At 52.8% G+C, this 17,886-nt stretch overlaps 1 protein-coding gene across 4 annotated transcripts in view; it reads left to right on the top strand.

The window, feature by feature from the left end:
- KSR1 (kinase suppressor of ras 1) overlaps positions 1-17,580 on the top strand; it is a 161,279-nt gene extending 143,699 nt beyond the window's left edge. For 3 of the 4 annotated variants that reach the window (XM_065908774.1, XM_065908772.1, XM_065908771.1), the window contains 6 exons: positions 1,864-1,960; positions 5,020-5,153; positions 5,866-5,997; positions 7,358-7,493; positions 9,125-9,258; positions 14,362-17,580. In XM_065908774.1, coding sequence (XP_065764846.1) covers positions 1,864-1,960; positions 5,020-5,153; positions 5,866-5,997; positions 7,358-7,493; positions 9,125-9,258; positions 14,362-14,440 — 712 coding nt within the window. In that variant the 3' untranslated portion in view covers positions 14,441-17,580. Of the gene's footprint in view, positions 1-1,863; positions 1,961-5,019; positions 5,154-5,865; positions 5,998-7,357; positions 7,494-9,124; positions 9,259-12,360; positions 12,442-14,361 lie in introns of all 4 variants that reach the window. The other variant, XM_065908773.1, reaches the window with a different exon arrangement.
- The last annotated feature ends 306 nt before the right edge of the window (positions 17,581-17,886 follow it).

Raw genomic sequence — 17,886 nt, 5'->3', positions numbered from 1 at the left:
AAAAAAAGAAGAAACCCCAAAAATGGAGTATAACTTCCCCATCATATAACCCCATTGACATTAAATAAATAAATAAATGAACGAAAGGATACCTAAAGACAGAGAAAATTCAAATGGTCCGGAAAAGTACAGAGTGAAAACCAGTCTTCTCCCACCCTACCTGGGTGCTTCTGTAAACAGATGCTTCTGTAAAAAGGTGGGTACTGTAAACTGTTCCTTATCATGCCTTCCATTCAAATCAAGGAATTTGTATACACTCATGTTTTTAAGGGCTTCTCAGGTGGCACTGGTTGTAAAGAGCCCACCTGCTAATGCAGGAGACGCTCAGCATCTCTCAGACCCCAGCCTCAGTGCTGTCCATCATTCAGCCTTCTGTCTCTCTGTCATCCACCCAGTCCCGTGAGAGATCTGAGTCTGCTTAAAGGGAATGTGGCACTAGTGGTGAAGATCCTGCCTGCCAGTGCAGGAGACATGAGACGTGGGTTCAGTTCCTGGGTCGGGAAGATCCCCTGGAGGAGGAAATGGCATCCCACTCCAGTATTCTTGCCCGGAGAATCCCATGGACAGAGAAGCCTGGTGGACTACAGTCCGTAGGGTCACAAAGAGTCATACACTACTGAAACTACTTAGCACATACGGTAAAAGAATAGAAGAACATTAACAAAACATTTAACGTGGTTGAGGGGGCTGGAACATGGAAAAGTAACCATCAACCGATACTCCAGACCCTGAAGGTCGAGGAATCTTATCTCATTGGAGATGGTTCCTAAAAACTAGCCCCTTCCTCAGATGGCTTAAGTCAACTTCTCCCTGGAGCGGCAATGAAATGACCCATTCTAAGTCCTTCCTCACTCCAGGTTTTGCTTTAAATATTTATGTATTTATTTGGCTGTGTTCGGTCTTAGTTGCAGCTCATGGGATCTTTCATTGTGGTGTGCCGGCTTAGTTGCTTCATGGCCTGTGGGATATTAGTTCCCTGATCAGGGATCAAGCCTGAGTCCCCTGCATTACAAGGCGGATTCTTAACCACTGAAGTCCCTCACCCCAGGTTTTAGGAGTCAGTACAGGTAGGGACTCTAAGATACAAGCCCCTTATCTAATATAATCACTCTGACACCCCGATAGCTGCCCCCGCCCCTGCCCCAGGGCACATTCTGCCTTGTCATAAAAAACGCCGTGATCAGAAAACAGCACGATCATGAAAGTCATTATGGAGCTCCCAGAGCCCGGTTGCTGCCCGGTCATAGCCTGAAAAGGCCAGGTTCTTCCCTGGGTGACTTTGAGTGGGCGAGTTCCTGCCTCGAACCACGAGAACGGGTAGACTGCTCTGAATGTCTGGCTCAGCTGGTAAAGAATCTGCCCACAATGTGGGAGACCTGGGTTCAATCCCTGGGTTGGGAAGATCCCCTGGAGAAGGGAAAGGCTACCCACTCCAGTATTCTGGCCTGGAGAATTCCATGGACTGTATATCTTAAAGACTTGGACACGACTGAGCAATCCTTAAGCTTAGTGAACTATTTCCTGTTCTGTGGTGGGTGGGCTAGAGGTCTCAGGGGATGTGTGTTCTTGCCCATTCAGGCCGGGCCCCTGCAGCAATGAGCGTCAAGGGGACTTCCCTGGTGGTCCAGTGGTTAAGACGCAGTGCTTCCATGACAGGGCAGGGTTCGAGCCCTGGTCCCCATGTGCCATGAAGTGCAACCAAAATAAAACAAAGAAGGAATGGCATCAGGCTGGTCAAGAAGGATTCTGGCACCCAGGGTCCAAGGGGTGGAGCTGGTGGGCACAGCTCTCCCTGGTTCCACAAGGGCTGAGGTCAGGCTGCACGGGGCCCCAGATCTCTGCCTGACCCTCCACTCTTCACAGCTTCTGTAAGGGACGGACGTTGCACTCATTCGTGAGGGACCCCAAGACATCTCTGGACATCAACAAGACCAGGCAGATCGCCCAGGAGATCATTAAGGTAAAGGTTCCAGAGGTCCTAGCTGTCCCCCGATCCATCTGCCACTGTCAGGCTGGCGGTGGTGGCTGTTCTGTCTCCCCCTTTGGCTGGGGTGCCTCATGGGTGGGACCCCCATCTCCTTCCCTCTTTCTTTGTCTTGTCTGCTGGGAGCTGAACACACTGGAGAAATGCAGTGGGCTTTAAAGACAGATGGTCTGAGTTTGACTTGGTGATACAGATACAGCTGTGTGACCTCGGGCAGGTCGATTAGCCTCTCTGAGCCTTTGCCGCCTCCCCTGTAAAATGGGGTTGCCTGTGTCACCTCCCTCACTGGATTTGTGCAAAGATAAACTGGGATAATCCGTGGAGAGAGCATTGATCCCTGGGCCACTAGCGCTTGGTGAGAGTCTGTTAGAATTGATTCAGGCTTGGGGCCAGTGTTCTGCCTTAAGGTTTCTGAATCTAAGTTTCATGCAGACGAGCCCTCAGGCTCAACTCAGGCAGCCTTTTTCTTTTTTTGCTTCCATCTTTTCCAAGTAATTAAACAAAAGTGAAAGAAAGCTTATTTGTTTCTTTATTTAGCAGCAGACAGGGTCTGAGAAAAACTCCATCAGGACTGGATGGGCTTCCTCTTCCTGGTTCTTGTTTTTGCAGAAAAACTTTCTCTTCCCAGCTCCCACCAAGTTTTTGTCCCTGTCCTGTCTTCAGTTTTGCTTCTTTTCTTTTTTTCTCCCTCCCTCCTTCCATCCATCATGTGTGCGCATCATTGGAAAGGAAAAGATAAAAATCTCAGTGACATTTAGGAACACCGAGATTTCTCCATGACATCTCCACATAGCAAAACGAACGCATGGGCTTACCCTGATGGCTCAGTGGTAAAGAATCCACCTGCCAATGCAGGAAACGCAGGTTCAATCCCTGAATCGGGAAGATCCCCTGGAGAAGGAAATGGCAGCCCCCTCCAGTATTCTTGCCTGGGAAATCCCATGGACAGAGGAGCCTGGTGGGTTACAGTCCATGGGATCAGAAAAAGAGTCACACAAAAAGAGACACAGCTTAATGACTACACAACTACAAATGAATGCATTACACTTTTGCAGCCCCCCAAACCAAAATATCACATGTACGCCTTCATCTTTAGTCTGTCTCATCACAGAGAAGTTGAGGGGAGCTGCAGTGTTATACCTACTCTGTGATATCCTCAAACCTGCTGGGCCCTGCTCCCCCAAACTGTTGTGTCTCCTTATTGTCGGGACACTGGGGGAGTCTGGGTGCTGAGTTTGGCTGAATTCGGCTGAATGAGTCATCTGGAAGATTCCAGGGTAGAAGTTGCTCAAAGATTTTGGAGCTGCAGAGCCAGAAGCAAGCTCTCTGCTCTCATTTATTTCCCCCATCCCCCTTCTTCTGGGAACTTCTAAGCCATTTCCTTTTGTATGCATCTCTGATACTTTGAGGCTCAAAATATAATAATGGGGTCTTGACCTTTGGTTCAGAGAAGGCCTTGGCAACAACCCATTCCAGTACTCTTGCCTGCAAAATCCCATGGACGGAGGAGCCTGGTAGGCTGCAGTCCATGGGGTCGCGAAGAGTCGGACACAACTGAGCAACTTATCCCCGGTCACACAGCTGGTCCCTGTTCAGCCCAAGGTGTGGTCTTTGGCTCTTGGTTTGGTTTGGGAAGTGGGCAGATATTTTAAAGGGGGATCGTCTTACATTCAGGATGGAATTTTGGGAGAGAGTAAGTCACCCTTTTTGAAAACTCCCCACTTCCGTGGTGGGATGACAGCTCTCAGTAGGCCTGAGGGAAGTGGCCACAGTGAACCCCATGCCCTCTCATCTCTTACAGAAGAGCATCTGCCTGTGTACATTCTTCTCTGGTGAACTCCAGCCCCACTTGGTCCAAGCTCTGGGGTCAGCTGAGTTCTGTCTGCTTCTGCCTCGTAGCCCGTTCCTTCTCTTCCTCAGTGGGGCTTATTGTTGACCTCCCCCCTCCTTACCTCGAGATACCTTTGAAGGCAGGGAGATTTTTCTCGTGTGAAGCACCCTTGGGAGGTAGGGAGGTGGGTTTGCATGAGCCTCTTTCTGATCTGGCAAGGATGCCCAGTTCAGTTGTGGCATCGTGTACCCCTCTCGCTGTTCCCAAGCGCATCAGGGTACCCGGAAGTCCTCGGTTTGGCCTCGGATGAGAGCATGCCTGCATCAGGTCACCCACATCCCGCGTGCCTGGCCAGTCAGCATTTGGTGCAAATAGGGCATTGGTTTGAAATCCCCCAGCCCTGACCTGGCACTGGCAGATGAGGAAACTGAGGCTCAGAAGTCGAGTCCAAGGCCACACAGTGAATTAGAATCATCTGGGCTGGATTTCAGTCTTAGTCCAGGACTTCTACGGCAGCACGGGCAGCGGGACCTCCTGAGCTCGGGGACTCCCTCTGTGGGAATTCCGCTCTGTTCCCCACGCCCACCCCAAGCCTTTGCTCAGCCTGAGAGGTGAGGCTAGCTGTGCAAAGCCAGATGAGACCTTAGATCCTTGGGTCTTCAGTGATTTACCCCAGAGGGTGGAGACTTCCCTGGAGGTCCAGTGGTTAAAGCCCCATGCTTCCAATGCAGAGGGCATGGGTTCGATCCCTCGTTGGGGAACTTAGGTGCCACATGCCTCACAACATGGCCAAAAGATTAAAAAAGAAAGAAAACAAAACAAAAATGGAGGGTAGCATCACAGTGAACCTTTATATACTTCCTGACCACCCCTCCCCCAGAGGCCCCATTCCCCCTTTCTGCACTTCATCTGAGTATAAGGTGGATGTTGGGTAGCGTGGTGATGCGGCAGCAGCGCTGACTGGCCTGGAACAAGATCTCAGCAGTGCTGCCTAACCACTGTGTGACCCGGGGCAAGGGACTTCCTGTCACTGAGGCTGAGTTTCCTCCTCTGTAAAAGGAGACAGTCACACTGCATAGGGTTGCGAAGGTTAAATGAGGGGCCTGGGGTAAGGTCTCTGGCTCAGGGCCTGGCCCAGGGTAGAAGCTAAGCCATCATCGTCTGTCTTCCCTCTGTCCCTGACGTGAGGCTCTCTGTCTTCCAGGGCATGGGGTACCTCCACGCCAAGGGCATTGTGCACAAAGATCTGAAATCCAAGAACGTCTTCTACGACAACGGCAAAGTGGTCATCACAGACTTCGGGCTGTTCGGGATCTCGGGTGTCGTGCGAGAGGGACGGTGAGTTGGCCTTGGGCATCCAGAGAGACTGGGGAAGCGCTGGTGGGCCTGAGGCCTGGGCACTCTTGCCGACGGTGGCCGAGGGGCAGCCCGCCCTATAGGAAAGCCAGGTCTGCTCTGCTCCTGCCCTTGTGGTTCCGGTTCAGAATCAGATTTGGGTGACCTTGGGGTCCCTCATAGCGCTTAATTCTCAGGCTGACCGCCAAAGAGGCTGGGTCCCCTCACCCCCATTTTCCCTGTATGCTCATTGCCTTGGGCAGAGGACCAGGGTTCCCGTCCCCACTGTGCGGAAGAGCATCAGGTTCTAGTTCCACGAATCCTGAAGGAGAAAGGCCACTCCCCCAGCTTCAGGACCCCAGGATGGAGAGCCAGCCCCAGGCCAGGTTGTGAGCCCCACAGGCCGTTCCCGTCTCCTGCACGGAGATTCCCTCTGCTCTCCCAGGGTAGAGAATCAGCGCTCTCAGGAGCAGCTCCCGGCCAATACTGTCCTTGGCCTGCTATTCTCGAAGAACCCGCTTATCACTCCTCTGTAACATTCCCCCAAAGTACAGGCGCCTGGGCAGGTGCTGCTGTTCTGGGCCATGCATGGGGTTGCAAAGAGTCAGACATGACTGAGCACACACACAGATGAGCCCTGGGGCAGACGCGTGCCCTGCGGGCCTCTCTGCTGCTCACTCAAGGCCATCTCCTTGCCCTTACTTCTTGCCACCAGGCGTGAGAACCAGCTGAAGCTGTCACATGACTGGCTGTGCTACCTGGCCCCCGAGATTGTGCGGGAGATGACCCCCGGGAAGGATGAGGACCAGCTGCCCTTCTCCAAAGCTGCCGACGTCTATGCATTCGGGTGAGGAGGCGCCTGGTGTCCCTCTTCCTGGGGCTCTGAGGCCAATTGTGGCTAAAACAGAGGGTCCTGCTGGCTATTGGGGGGCAGGGGGGTGTGCTTTGAGGCTGGTTCAGCTGCTTGTTTGGGCCAGTGACCGTGTCCTTGACCTTCTGTTTTCCCCACCTGTAAAATGGGATGAATAGAGCTCCTCCCTGGTAGAGCTGTTTCATGAGGACTGAATTAGGTAATTGTATAAAGTACTTAAGGGGTCTCCCAGGTGGTGCTAGTGGAAAAGAACCTGTCTGCCAATGGAGGAAACCTAATGAGATGCAAGTTTGATCCCTGGGTTAGGAAGATCCCCTGGAGGAGGGAATGGCAACCCCCTCCAGTATCCTTGCCTGGAGAATGCCTATGGACAGAGGAGCCTGTCGGGCTACAGTCCATGGGGTCGCAAAGCATCAAACACAACTGAAGCGACTGAGCACACATGTCTAAAATGCTTAATTCTGGGTGTCCTTCTCACCTGTTGCTCCCCAAGGACAGTCTCCAGAGCTAACCAAGAGCTGTCCTTCTGGGAGAAGGGGGCAGCTTCCAGCTGTGCCCCAAGAAGAGCTGGCGGATTGACACACAGAAATGTAGAAATAAAACATGAGCCAGATGCATAAAACCTTCCCTTAACCACATTAAAGAAGGAACCAGTGAAATCAGTTTCAATAGATATTTAATTCAGTGTGGCCAAAATATAACCATTTCAGCATGTAATCAGAATAAATTCAGGAGATATTTTATGCCCCAGAGCTTTCAAAACGTTGGTGTGTTTTACACCTCAGTTCCCCTCCCCACATTTGAGTTACTCAGTATCCTCACGCACCCCACCCCACCCCCCGCATTGGTCAGGGCGGGTCTAATGGAGATGGTCCCGTGCAGATAAGTCGAGAAAGGCTCGGGGACTTGGAGGGTCAGAGTGAGGGCCCCATGCCATAATCTCTTGGGAGGTCCTTTCCTCCTGGGTGGTCTCTCCCTGCCCTGACCTGTCAGTCATTTCCTGAGCACCTGCGGGTGCCAGGCCCAGGGCTGGGCATTCCTGTCACTCCTCAGAGGGTGCCCACCCCACTGAGGTTGAATGGTAGTACCAGGACCTCTGTCCAGAGCGGCGGTGTCTCAGACTTCTCACCACACTGGGAGCAAAGGGCCCTGGGTGCACTCAGGGTGGTCCCAGAAGCCTGGTGGGTGCAGAAGGTGGGCCGAGACCCGGGTCCTCAGGCTGGGCTCTGGGCATCATGGCAGCAGGCGGCCCCCACCCCCACCCCCAGGCCCCGCTAGTGTGAGCTGAGCGGAGCTGTCCAGGAGCTCACGCCGTGTGGGGGGGTGGTCTCCACAGAACTGTTTGGTATGAGCTGCAAGCCAGAGACTGGCCCTTGAAGAACCAAGCTGCAGAGGCCCTGATCTGGCAGATTGGAAGCGGAGAGGGCATGAAGCGCGTCCTGGCCTCCGTCAGCCTGGGGAAGGAAGTCACGGTGAGTAGCTGCCCTGCGCTGGGAGAGGGCGGTGGGGCTGGAGGGCCGGTGCCTGGCTGCCCTTCCTTCACCCACCTGAGAAGTGGAAATGCTAGCCAGATGCATGTTAGGCTGGCCTCTGTGCTGCTGGCTAGGAGGCCTGTGAGCTTCCCAAGTGGTACGGTGGTAAAGAATCCACCTGCCAATGCATGAGACGCAGGAGGTATGGGTACGATCTCTAGGTTGGGAAGATCCCCCTGGAGTAGGAAATGGCATCCCAGTGAAGTATTCTTGCCTGGGACAAGTATCCTCTGTCCCATGGACAGGGGAGCCTGGCGTGCTACAGTCCCCAGGGTTGCAAAGAATCACACGTGATGGAGTACACACACACACATACACACACACACACACAGCCTGTATCCTTCACTACCCCCCCCCCACACACACACATGAAGCCTGTATCCTTCACTACCCCACTGCTAACTTTTAAAAAACAATTGTCTTAAAAAAAAAAAATTAGAAAGGAAATAAAGCTCATGGTTTTCTTGAATTATGAGAAAGATAATAAAGCTTGTATGTTACTTACTAGAAAGAAGATTTAAAAAAAAAAAAAAAAAAAGAAGATAATAACAAATTTCACTACCTAAAGGACAAACAGTGGGATTTTGGTAATATCAGATCTTTCTCCTTCATGTCTTTCTCGACTGATCGAGAACTAGTCAAGATTTCCACAGCAAATTTGTTTTCAAGAGGCCAAATCATCATAGGTTTGCTGCCCTCGCGTGACTGAATGCCAATAGTGGTTTCTCTGTGTCGCGGTGTGTGAGTTCACCCCACCTGGCACCGTGGTACGTGAAGGAGTCCAGGGGTGGTGTTTTCAGTGTTAGCCATGTGTTCGTGAGTCAGGTGGGCCTGGAGCAGACAGATGCCAGCGGGGTGTTGATAAGGAGCTCCAGGGGGTTCCTGGGCAGCATGGCAATGGAAGCCTCTGGGGGGACCACCCGGCACTTGTCCCTGCTGGGTCCCCACCTGCCCGGTCACGTGACCACCTTCTGCCTGGTTGTGTGTGCAGGTCTGTCTTCTCATAGGAAGTTCTCCTGAATTGAAAGGCCGATGGGGGTGCAGTGTGGCTGAGTGGATCTGGAGAGTAGGCTGCAGGAGAAGGGCTTTACCTTCACTTGGGGTGGTCAAGACAGCTGTTCTGCCAACTCACTGCTGCCCTATGTCCAGTCCGTCTCGTCACTCCCAGCCTCCATTCCTGCAATGCCCAGGCTCCTGCCTCTGTTGCAGCCCCACCTTCTGAATATCTTGTGTCTCACCTGTCAACACGCTGCCTTCTACTTTCCATTCTAAATGTCTGTGATCTCTTTCCTCTGACCTGTCTTTTGGCTTTGTGACTGTTATTCCAGGGAGGTCAAGGAAGGAAGGAAGGAGAGGCAGGCCCATGCTTGTCATTTTAACTGGAAGCCTGAGAGTGCTCCTGAAATTCAGTTATTTCTCATAGTCCAACCATGGCTGGTCACCTCAGTGTTGACAGGAGGGTCAGGGGACCACCAGCTTGTGGGGGGGTGCCCAGGAGCATCAAAGGGACCCTGGGCAGAGGGCCTCAGCCTCGCCTCTCTCATGCCTTCCCGTGGTGTCTCGCCTTGCAGGAGATCCTGTCTGCCTGCTGGGCCTTCGACCTGCAGGAGCGGCCCAGCTTCCCCCTGCTGATGGACATGCTGGAGAAGCTGCCCAAACTGAACCGGCGGCTCTCGCACCCTGGGCACTTCTGGAAGTCTGCTGAGTAAGTACCCCTCAGAGCCAGACCTGCAGCCAGGTGTCTGGGGGAGGGGGGCAACCATCTGCTGTCTGCCTGAGACTTCCACCTAGGGAACCCCTAGAGTTGGTTAGCCAGAGGGGACTCATTCCCTTGCCCAAGGGGTACTGGGATTCTGTTCACCACATTTTTAAAAACTTTTTATTTTACGTTGGAGTATAGCCAGTTAACAATGTTGTGATAGTTTCAGGTGCAGAGCAGAGCGACTCAGCCATGCATATACATGTATCCCTTCTCCCCCCAGACTCGCCTCCCATCCAGGCTGCCACATAACATTGAGCTGAATTCCCTGTGCTATACAATAGGTCCTTATCAGTTATCCATTTTAAATATAGCAGTGTATACATGTCCATCCCAAACTCCCTAAATTCCCCTCCACCATCCTTCCCCCGGGCAACCATAAGTTCGTTCTCTAAGTCTGCTGTTCACCACATTTATTATGGAAACTCTTGCACAGGCTGCTGTCTCCTGTCCTCCTCTATGAAAACCTCCACATCACTGTTATCAGCTCAGTGCTAAAGCTGGGCCCAGGCTAAGACCCCAACAAGAAGTTTCTGCCTGAGAAAGTGCCAGAGTGTCACCAAAACCAGCAGAGCGGCTGTTGCCTCAACAGAGCTTTCAGCCCCCTGAGCAGCCACCTGTTACTGGGGCTGCATCTCCAGGGTTTAAGTGCCACTTAGACACTGGAGGCCCATCCTTCTTCTGTGTAATCATGGTCCTCGGCAGCCTCAGTGTCAGGGTGGTCTCCACTCCTCCTTTCTGAGTTCTGCCTCCTTCCCTTTTTTCTTTGTCCCTCTGGCTCTCTCTGCCAGATTCCTCAAAAAACAGACATCTTCCCTGCCCCTGCGAGAATCTGGGGAAGTCCTTCCTTGTTTCGGCCTCAGCTCCACAGCTAGACAGAGTGGAGGGGTGGGGAGACATGGCCTAAACATGGGAAATAGTTCAGCTTTGCAGGCCGAGAGGGAAACTCAAGTGACGGCTCCTGCCAGTGGGGTTTGCGGTGCCCCCAGCAGTGTGAAAAGCAGTGACACAACTGCATACAATCTGTGTCATAGCAACTCAGCTCTGCTGTTTGGTGTGGGGGCAGTCACAGACCTGTAAGCTCACGGGCTGACTGGTTCTAGGAAAACATTACTTATGAATGCTGAAACTTGAATTTCCTATTATTTCAGGCCATGAAATAGTCTTTTGATTTCTGCCCCCCCAACCATTTCAAAAGGTGGAAAAAAACCCAAACAAACATTCTTTGTTTGTGGATTGTGCAGAAACAAGTGGCAGGTCACATATGGCTGGACTCTTGGACAAGATTCATGGCTTTGAACTTTCAAAGTTGCTTTCTAGAAGTGAAATCTCCCACAGCCCCAGAACATGGAGATAGAATAGATACAGTGGCTTCTTTCTCTCTCTCTGTTTAAAATATTTATTTATTTGGCTGCACCAGCATCACTGACTCAATGGACACAAGTTTGAGCAAACTCTGGGAGATGGTGAAGGACAGGGAAGCCTGGCGTGTCATAAAGTGTCGGACACAACTATGCCGCTGAACAACAGTGGGTCTTAGCTGTGCCATGTGGGATCTAGTTCCCTGACCAGGGATCAAACCCAGACCCCCTTCACTGGGAGCTGGGTGTCTTAGCCACTGGACCACCAGGGAAGTCCCAAGTGGTGCTTCTCTTGATGGGAGTTGGGGGGAGGGCAAGAGCATAGCCTCCGGAGAAGCTGTACCCAGATCTCACACCTGCCCACGTGTCTGGTAGTGTCAGTACCTCCTTCTTCCAGAATGAACCAGGTATGGTCTCTGTCACACATTTTTTTTTTTTTTTTACGACTCTAAGATGATCCCTTTTTGTGGCCTGATTTGACAGACATTTAGTTGGGTTGTTTTGAAACAACCAGCTAGGTTGTTTTGAAAATAAACCAAACCAAGCTTTGAGCTGCAGGTGAGGAGAGGCCTAGGCTGGGTCAGCCCAGCGGTAGCTGTGAGGAGAACTTGTTGAAGAACTGTGGCAACTGAAGCCCGTCGTAGGGACAGTCTGAGGAATGATGATATGTGTTGAGGGAATACTGTACCTTATAATGAAGATTCGATTCAGTATTTTGCACTTAAGATGGATCAGAGTCCAATACAAATAGCGGGTGACATGATGTTGCTGTCAGAGGCCTGGGTTTTTCCCAGTGATTGTTGGTGGCTACACCACCCCTGAGGTCACATGCCAGGACCAGGCCTCCACCAGCACAGAGCTGATGGTCTAATTAGGATAAAGACAAGCAGACGTGCGCTGTAAGCCCTCCAAGCAGGACGCTGTCCTGTCACCTATGTATCCTCAGCTCCTAGCACAGTCCCAGGGGTGTAGTAATCACTCAGTAAATATTGGTGGATGAGGGGGATGAAGGAGGGAATGAGGACGACATGCCGAGTGCCAGGCAAAAACCCAGCCAATGTGGGCACGCATGAGGAAGGGAGCTTGAGGAAGGGCCTCCAGAAGAGAGGGGTCATGGGAGCTGGTTTTGGGTGGGAGCCTGAGGCTCTCCTGGACTCACAAGAAGTTCAAGGATCTGATCTGTCAGACCTTGGGTGACTCGTTTAGCAAACCAGGCCCTGATTTTCTCCTCCACAAAAGCAAAGGCTGCACTGAGCAGGTGCTGACATTCAGGAGATGATTACAGATTCCCAAAAGGCCATGGAGCCCTGCTTTCTCTTTCCACACGTGGGACAGAGAGTCACAAATGGGGATGTTTCCTGCACAAAGTGATCAGTTTTAGCCTCTGCAGGGAAAGAATGCCAGCATACCTCAACAAATCTGTATCAAAGCTTTCTGTTCATGATTTTTACTTCCACACAGTCAAGCCTCTAATTCTCATTTTCTCTTTTCTTTTCCATCAATCTTGTTGCTTATTTTTATTTTTGGGGGGTGGTGGATGTGCTGGCCCGTCCTGTCATCTTCCCCCTCTCCTGCCATCCTGATTCCTGTGGGCCCCCCTCCACCCACCCACGCTGGGTGTCCATCTCCATCACCTGCTGGACTGCGCTCCTCCCACGCCTGGCAAAATGGTTGTGGGCGCTCCCAGGCGCTGGCGGAGCCGCTACTACGGGAAAGGACGTTCCGGTCACCCTGACTTTAGGAACAACTGTCCAGTCCTGGAGGAATAGTGTGTCTTCTGCTGTTTCCCTGATCCTCTGCCTGTTTGCGTTTAACACTTTGCATATCCTGCTTCCTACCGTCTCTGCATCCAGCTTCCCCTTCTTGGCGTGTGGTATTCCCATAAACAACAGTGATGCTCTGGCGGCTCACATGGCCACTGGCGAGGGCCTTGTGGGCTGTTTCTCTCCCCGGGCTGAGAGCAGACCCACAGCGTGTGGCAGGGCCTCTGTCCACACACCATGGCAGATGATGGCTTGTTCTAGGGTGGGTGAGAACTCAGATTGCTGGCCTGGGTCCCCAGGATCCCCTCTGACTGGATCTTAAAGAAGAGAATGCAGGGAGCAGACAGTAAACTCCAAGATGTCAGTTTCGATGAGGAGCCATGGGCCTCCTGGTCGACCTCTGTTCAGCATTCTGTGGCCATGTTCCCAGGCGAGAGCTTGGGGGAGGTTCTCTATGCCAGGCTCCCTTCCAAGCTTGCTCTGCTGCCAAGACTGGACTGGAGTGGGGATGTTCTTTCCTCTGTCCACAGTGAAAGAGGGGCCCCTGCCCTGTGCCCTGGCCAGGCCTCAGCCACTCCCCCTGCCCTCTCCCTGAGGTCTCGGGCTCTGATTCTGCTCTCTCCCCTCTTGTCTCTCCTCCTGTAGGTTGTAGGCCTGGCTGCCTTGCATGTTCGGGGCTTTCTTCCTCCTAATCCACGCTCAGCACTGCGACTTCTCCGCCAGCTCAAACAGCGCTGCAGGCACTAACCCAGGGGATGCGATCCTGCCGCCCCAGCCTCTCTGCTGAGACTTTTCTGCTTTGTTAAAACTGGCCCTCGCCCCGCCCTGCGGCCCCGTGTGTGCCTGAGTAACAGCTTTCCACGGAGGGTCTCCCTAACAGCAGCCCCGCTACCCGGAACCGCCTCCCTGGACGCGACTTCATTTCTCTCTAGCACTTCTGTGGGGCGGTCCCGTCTCCCAACTAACCGCTCAATGAGAGAGATCCCCCCTCTCCTGCACCCCGCAACATACCTGCCCTTCGCAGGGTGTGTCCCCGGGACAGGGGGCGGGGTTTGCTTGGCACTTAACCCGCGAGGATCTTGTCCAACAAGGAGTGGAATGATTTCAGAGCTGCCTGCGGTCCCCTCTGGCGGGGTGCTGGTGTGACATCACAAGTTCTATTGCCGTGAAAGACGCCAGCTGGAAGGGGTGTGTCCTCGGCCGCACAGACACCTGGGAAAGTCGTCCTAAAGCTAGGGGGTGGGGCCTGTCTCCAAACAACTGTGAAAAAGCTTCTGGTCCACCCCCCGCCCCACAGCATCACTCCCCTTCCACCTGTCCTGTGCAAACAGAAAGTACCAGACCCCAAGCCAGCATTTGGCAAGAGTGTGGCTGACAGATCACACACAGGTCCTCCATGGCTTACCAAAAGCGTGTTCCTGACCCACCAAGACCTGAATCTGGGTGTCTGGAGGCAGAAGCTGAGAACCTGTATTTCAACCTGCTTCCCAGATGGCCCCGATGCACCCCCACGTTTGAGGACCATTTCTAGAAGGAGCATGCAAATATCACTCTCAGGGCTGGGGCTGAGTTTCTCTTCCCTCCCAGTTCCACTCAGAGCAAGAGCTTTGAGAACGAGCTGCCAATGAGACCGAGCCCACAGCAGTTACTGAGCACGCGGGGCACTGGGGCTTTCGAGACAAACAGGCCACCGCCCTCCAGGAGGGAGCTGAGGCTTAGCACCTCTACCCCCAACCCCCACCCCCGCCCAGGTGTGACCGGGAGCAGCTCTGCCAAGGCCACGGGCCTTATCATCACTCCCACTTCTTGGTGCGGCTGGGTCCTCTACTGAGCTTCTGGAACTGGCCCCGCTCATTAGCTAATGTTGCCCAAAGTCTGATCAAAACCTTCAGGGCTATAACTCTTGTTTTTGTTCCTCTTTTCAGCATTAACAGCAGCAAAGTTGTACCCCGGTTTGAAAGGTTTGGCTTGGGCATCCTGGAGTCCAGTAATCCAAAGATGTAGCCAGCTGTGCAGTTTTTCTGACAACGTATTTCTTTCTTAAATGTGTCTCTAAAACATCCGAACCACCACCACGACAAAAAAAACAAACAAAAAAACAATGCTCTTCAAAATGCCAATCACCCTCCTAAGTGCCGCAAGCCAAGAGCACGAGGCCTTGGTTTAGACTGTTCATCTGCAAAAACACTTGGGTCCTGGAGATGGAGCCGCACCTGCTGTTTCTTAAAATGACATCACCAACAACCAGACCTGTCCTGACAGGCGGCAAATGTTTACATGTATGTTCCTGCGGAGTTGGACTCGAGGTTGTACGATAGGTAATAATAAAAAAACTGGTGTGTGCAGAGGTTGCTGGCACCGTGGGCAGGGATGGCAGAAGTGGTCCTCCCTTCTGGAGGAGACTGTAGGAGTGAGGTGCCCACACTGGGCCAGAGGAAGAAAAGCATGGTAATTGTGGCTGGTCTCCTGGCAGGACCGGCGGGGGTTGGGGGGGTGGCAATCACAGGGTTTGACCAGGCTTCTATTTTGGCCCTAAATCCCATCACCCCTCATCCTATCAAAGAGGTGTGGTCTCTTCCTCCTCTTGCAGGTGAGACCCTGACTGGGAGCTGAACTGGATTAAGAAGGTCAGAGGTTTGCAGAGAGCTTGGGTTCATCTTTGACTCCTGTAATCCAGTCCATATCTGCTGGAAAAGTATAGACAGATCAAATCCAGATAACATCTGGATGGATCCAGTGGTTCCTAGCCAGGGTCTCCACTGCCTATGGAGGTGTTTCTTTCATGAATCCCCCAGCAGGGCACCTGGGAGATGGGATGAAAGGCTTTAGCTGTTTAGATACATCCTAGTCCTTAACTAACATTTGACCCCAGCGCTCAGGCCCAGCCCAGCAGTTTCATACACCATGAAAGCTTGATCCTTGAAAACAGGGAAGGTAAAAGACAGGGGAAGAGGCAGGCAGGGTCTCTGAGCCCACTCTCCCAGCCACAGGGTGCCCTGGCCCTTTAGAGGCCCATCATCCATCTTGCCACGGTTCTGTAACTGCCCACCCCTGAGTCCTGTTGAAACCCCTTAGCCTGCTCCTGACTCCTCCGCTGCCCATGTTCGGAGCTCTTAGATAAGGTGGGAGGTGTGTGCCCTGCCTTTCCTTTAGACCCAGCTAACAAGCCCCTCACCTTCAGAGTCTTACCAAGCCCCAAGGCAGGCCTCCTACTTGTGTCCGTTTGAACCAGGTTTGGGAAAGTCCAGAATATGAGAGGGTCCTGCCTGTCCTCATTAGAAGCTGACTCCTAAAGAGGAAAGTTCCAAATGGCAGAGAAGCCCTTCAGTGAAGGTTAGGGCATATCTGGCTCCAAAGCCAGAAATAACCCAGGGTGACGAAAGTGGAGAGCAGATTGTCTTCAGACCCCCAACCCATGTCCACATTCGGAGCCAAGAGGAGAAGGCACGTGGCCCTCCCACCGGGTTCATGTACACCTGTCTAACCAGGCTCCGAACCTGGAGTCTGGCCAAATCGTCCTGTGAAATGGGCTGCTTGGCCTGGAGACCGCGGGGTGACCTTCCTGGCTCTGGGCTGAGCATCCCTTGGCGGCCCTGCTGGGAGGGCACAGCCGAACAGCTGTGCTGGGTACCCAGGCCTCTGGGCCAACAGCACCTTAACCCTACCTGCTGGGGGTGTGGGGAGGAAGATGGAGAAGCTGTAAACCAGCTAAACTCTGCTCTGGGGTCTTTTGTCCCCTGTGGGATGCTTGGCTTCTCCCCATCATCCCTTTGACCTCCAGGTCAGCCTCTCCCCTGTTTTCCTGACTTCACGTGGTATGTGACTCCACCTCCTCTGGTCATCAGGCTCCTCCACACCGGCTCCTTCCCAGAGGTCACAGTTTATGCCTCTCACGTTTCCCCTCTGAACCCTTGGACGAGCAGGTGGCCTGAGAGGTGGAATGGCAGCTGAGTAAATGGGACTCACCTCATGGCCTACGGACAGTCAGCCTGGGTTTTTTTTTACCTTGGAGTCAGTTCAGGAAGCTTTCTTTGAGTGTCTACTGTGTGCAAGTTCTGGGGGCCCAGGAGGGGAGCAGTCTCAGTGCCTGCGTTTAGGAAACATGATCTGCCAGGAACCCAGAGGGTGGGCCTGGGGGCCATCCCCTTCCTCTCCCGGGCCCTGGGATGCCTTCTTGCTCTCAGCCTGAGCCTCTGCCCTGCCTGTCATTGAAGAGAAGCAGCTGAAAAGCTCCCCAGGTGGTCCCCATCACCCTGTCTCTATTGAAGTGACTGTGAATTGAGGTTAGGAAGACATGTCTGCCCTTCCGTGTGCTCCCCCCGGCTGCCTTGGAAACACATGAAGGACAGCAGATACTGTGAATTCAGCCCTCACAGCCAACTGTGAAAGGGATGGAGAAGCTGGGAGGCCTCCTGGACAAGATCTCGGGGGCTGCAGAGGTCCCCTGGGGTCTGAGAATGGAGCCCAAGTTTCAACCTTCAGCCCCCCCCCCACCACCTCCCTCCACTTCCCAGCCTCACCTGCAAACCCCTGGGATCTGTTCCTGATGCCTTTAAACACCAGAGCCACAACCCTTGGTCCCCATCCAACCCGAGGTCTTGAATCCTGAGTTCCCCACCAATTGTGAGTGGCATGTAGCCAAGATGACATCTCCATACCAACCACCAAATCAAAGACGCGTACAGGGCCTGGAATCCCTCTGCCCTCTCACGGAATTTCTTCCTATGATCATTGAGGGGCGTGGTGTGCCCTGTAAGCCCCTGGTGGGGGTGGTGGGGGTTGTCTGTGTTGCTTTGGGGGCCGGGTGGAGACATAAATGTGAAGCTGGTTAGGGAGCTTGTGCGATGCTGCAGTGTCAGCCAGGATTTCATCTGTGTGTGCAAACCCAGCATCTTCTGTGGCCATGAGGCACACACTTGCTTTTTTGAATGTGATGTAAAATTTGTATATTAAAAGTTTTTATATTTTCTATCAACTGCATTTGTCTTCCAGAAATGCTATTAATTTAAATTAAAATGGGTAGTATTAACGGACATGCGCTATCAGTTTTTGTGGGTGTTTTTTTTTTTTTTGCCATTGGCAAGAACACTGTGCCAGGCCCAGCCTGGGTGTCTAGAGTCTGTGAATAAAATTGTAACAAGGTGCCTGGGGCTTGTGTCTGCTTGGGTCCATTCCAGATGAGTGGGGCAGAGGTGGGGGCCTCTCGAATGGGTGGCGTAGGAGAACAGGAAGGGAGGGGACAGAGTGTTTGGCCCCCATCTGGGAGCTCCCTCCAGGGAAATAAATTTTGCCTGGACCTTGGAGGTAGATATTTCTAAACAGATGAAGGAATGGAGTGAAGGGCATCAAAGCCCATGATGCACAGAAGATCATCCTACCCCCAACAGTTACAGCCTGGTAACATACTCAGACCCGTCACTGTCTCCTCTGCTGGAGGGGTCTTTGACTTA

This window comes from Muntiacus reevesi, chromosome 18 (genome assembly GCF_963930625.1).
Source record: "Muntiacus reevesi chromosome 18, mMunRee1.1, whole genome shotgun sequence".
NCBI classification, from domain to species: Eukaryota; Metazoa; Chordata; class Mammalia; order Artiodactyla; family Cervidae; genus Muntiacus; species Muntiacus reevesi.
This window is presented reverse-complemented; position numbering and strand designations above follow the sequence as displayed.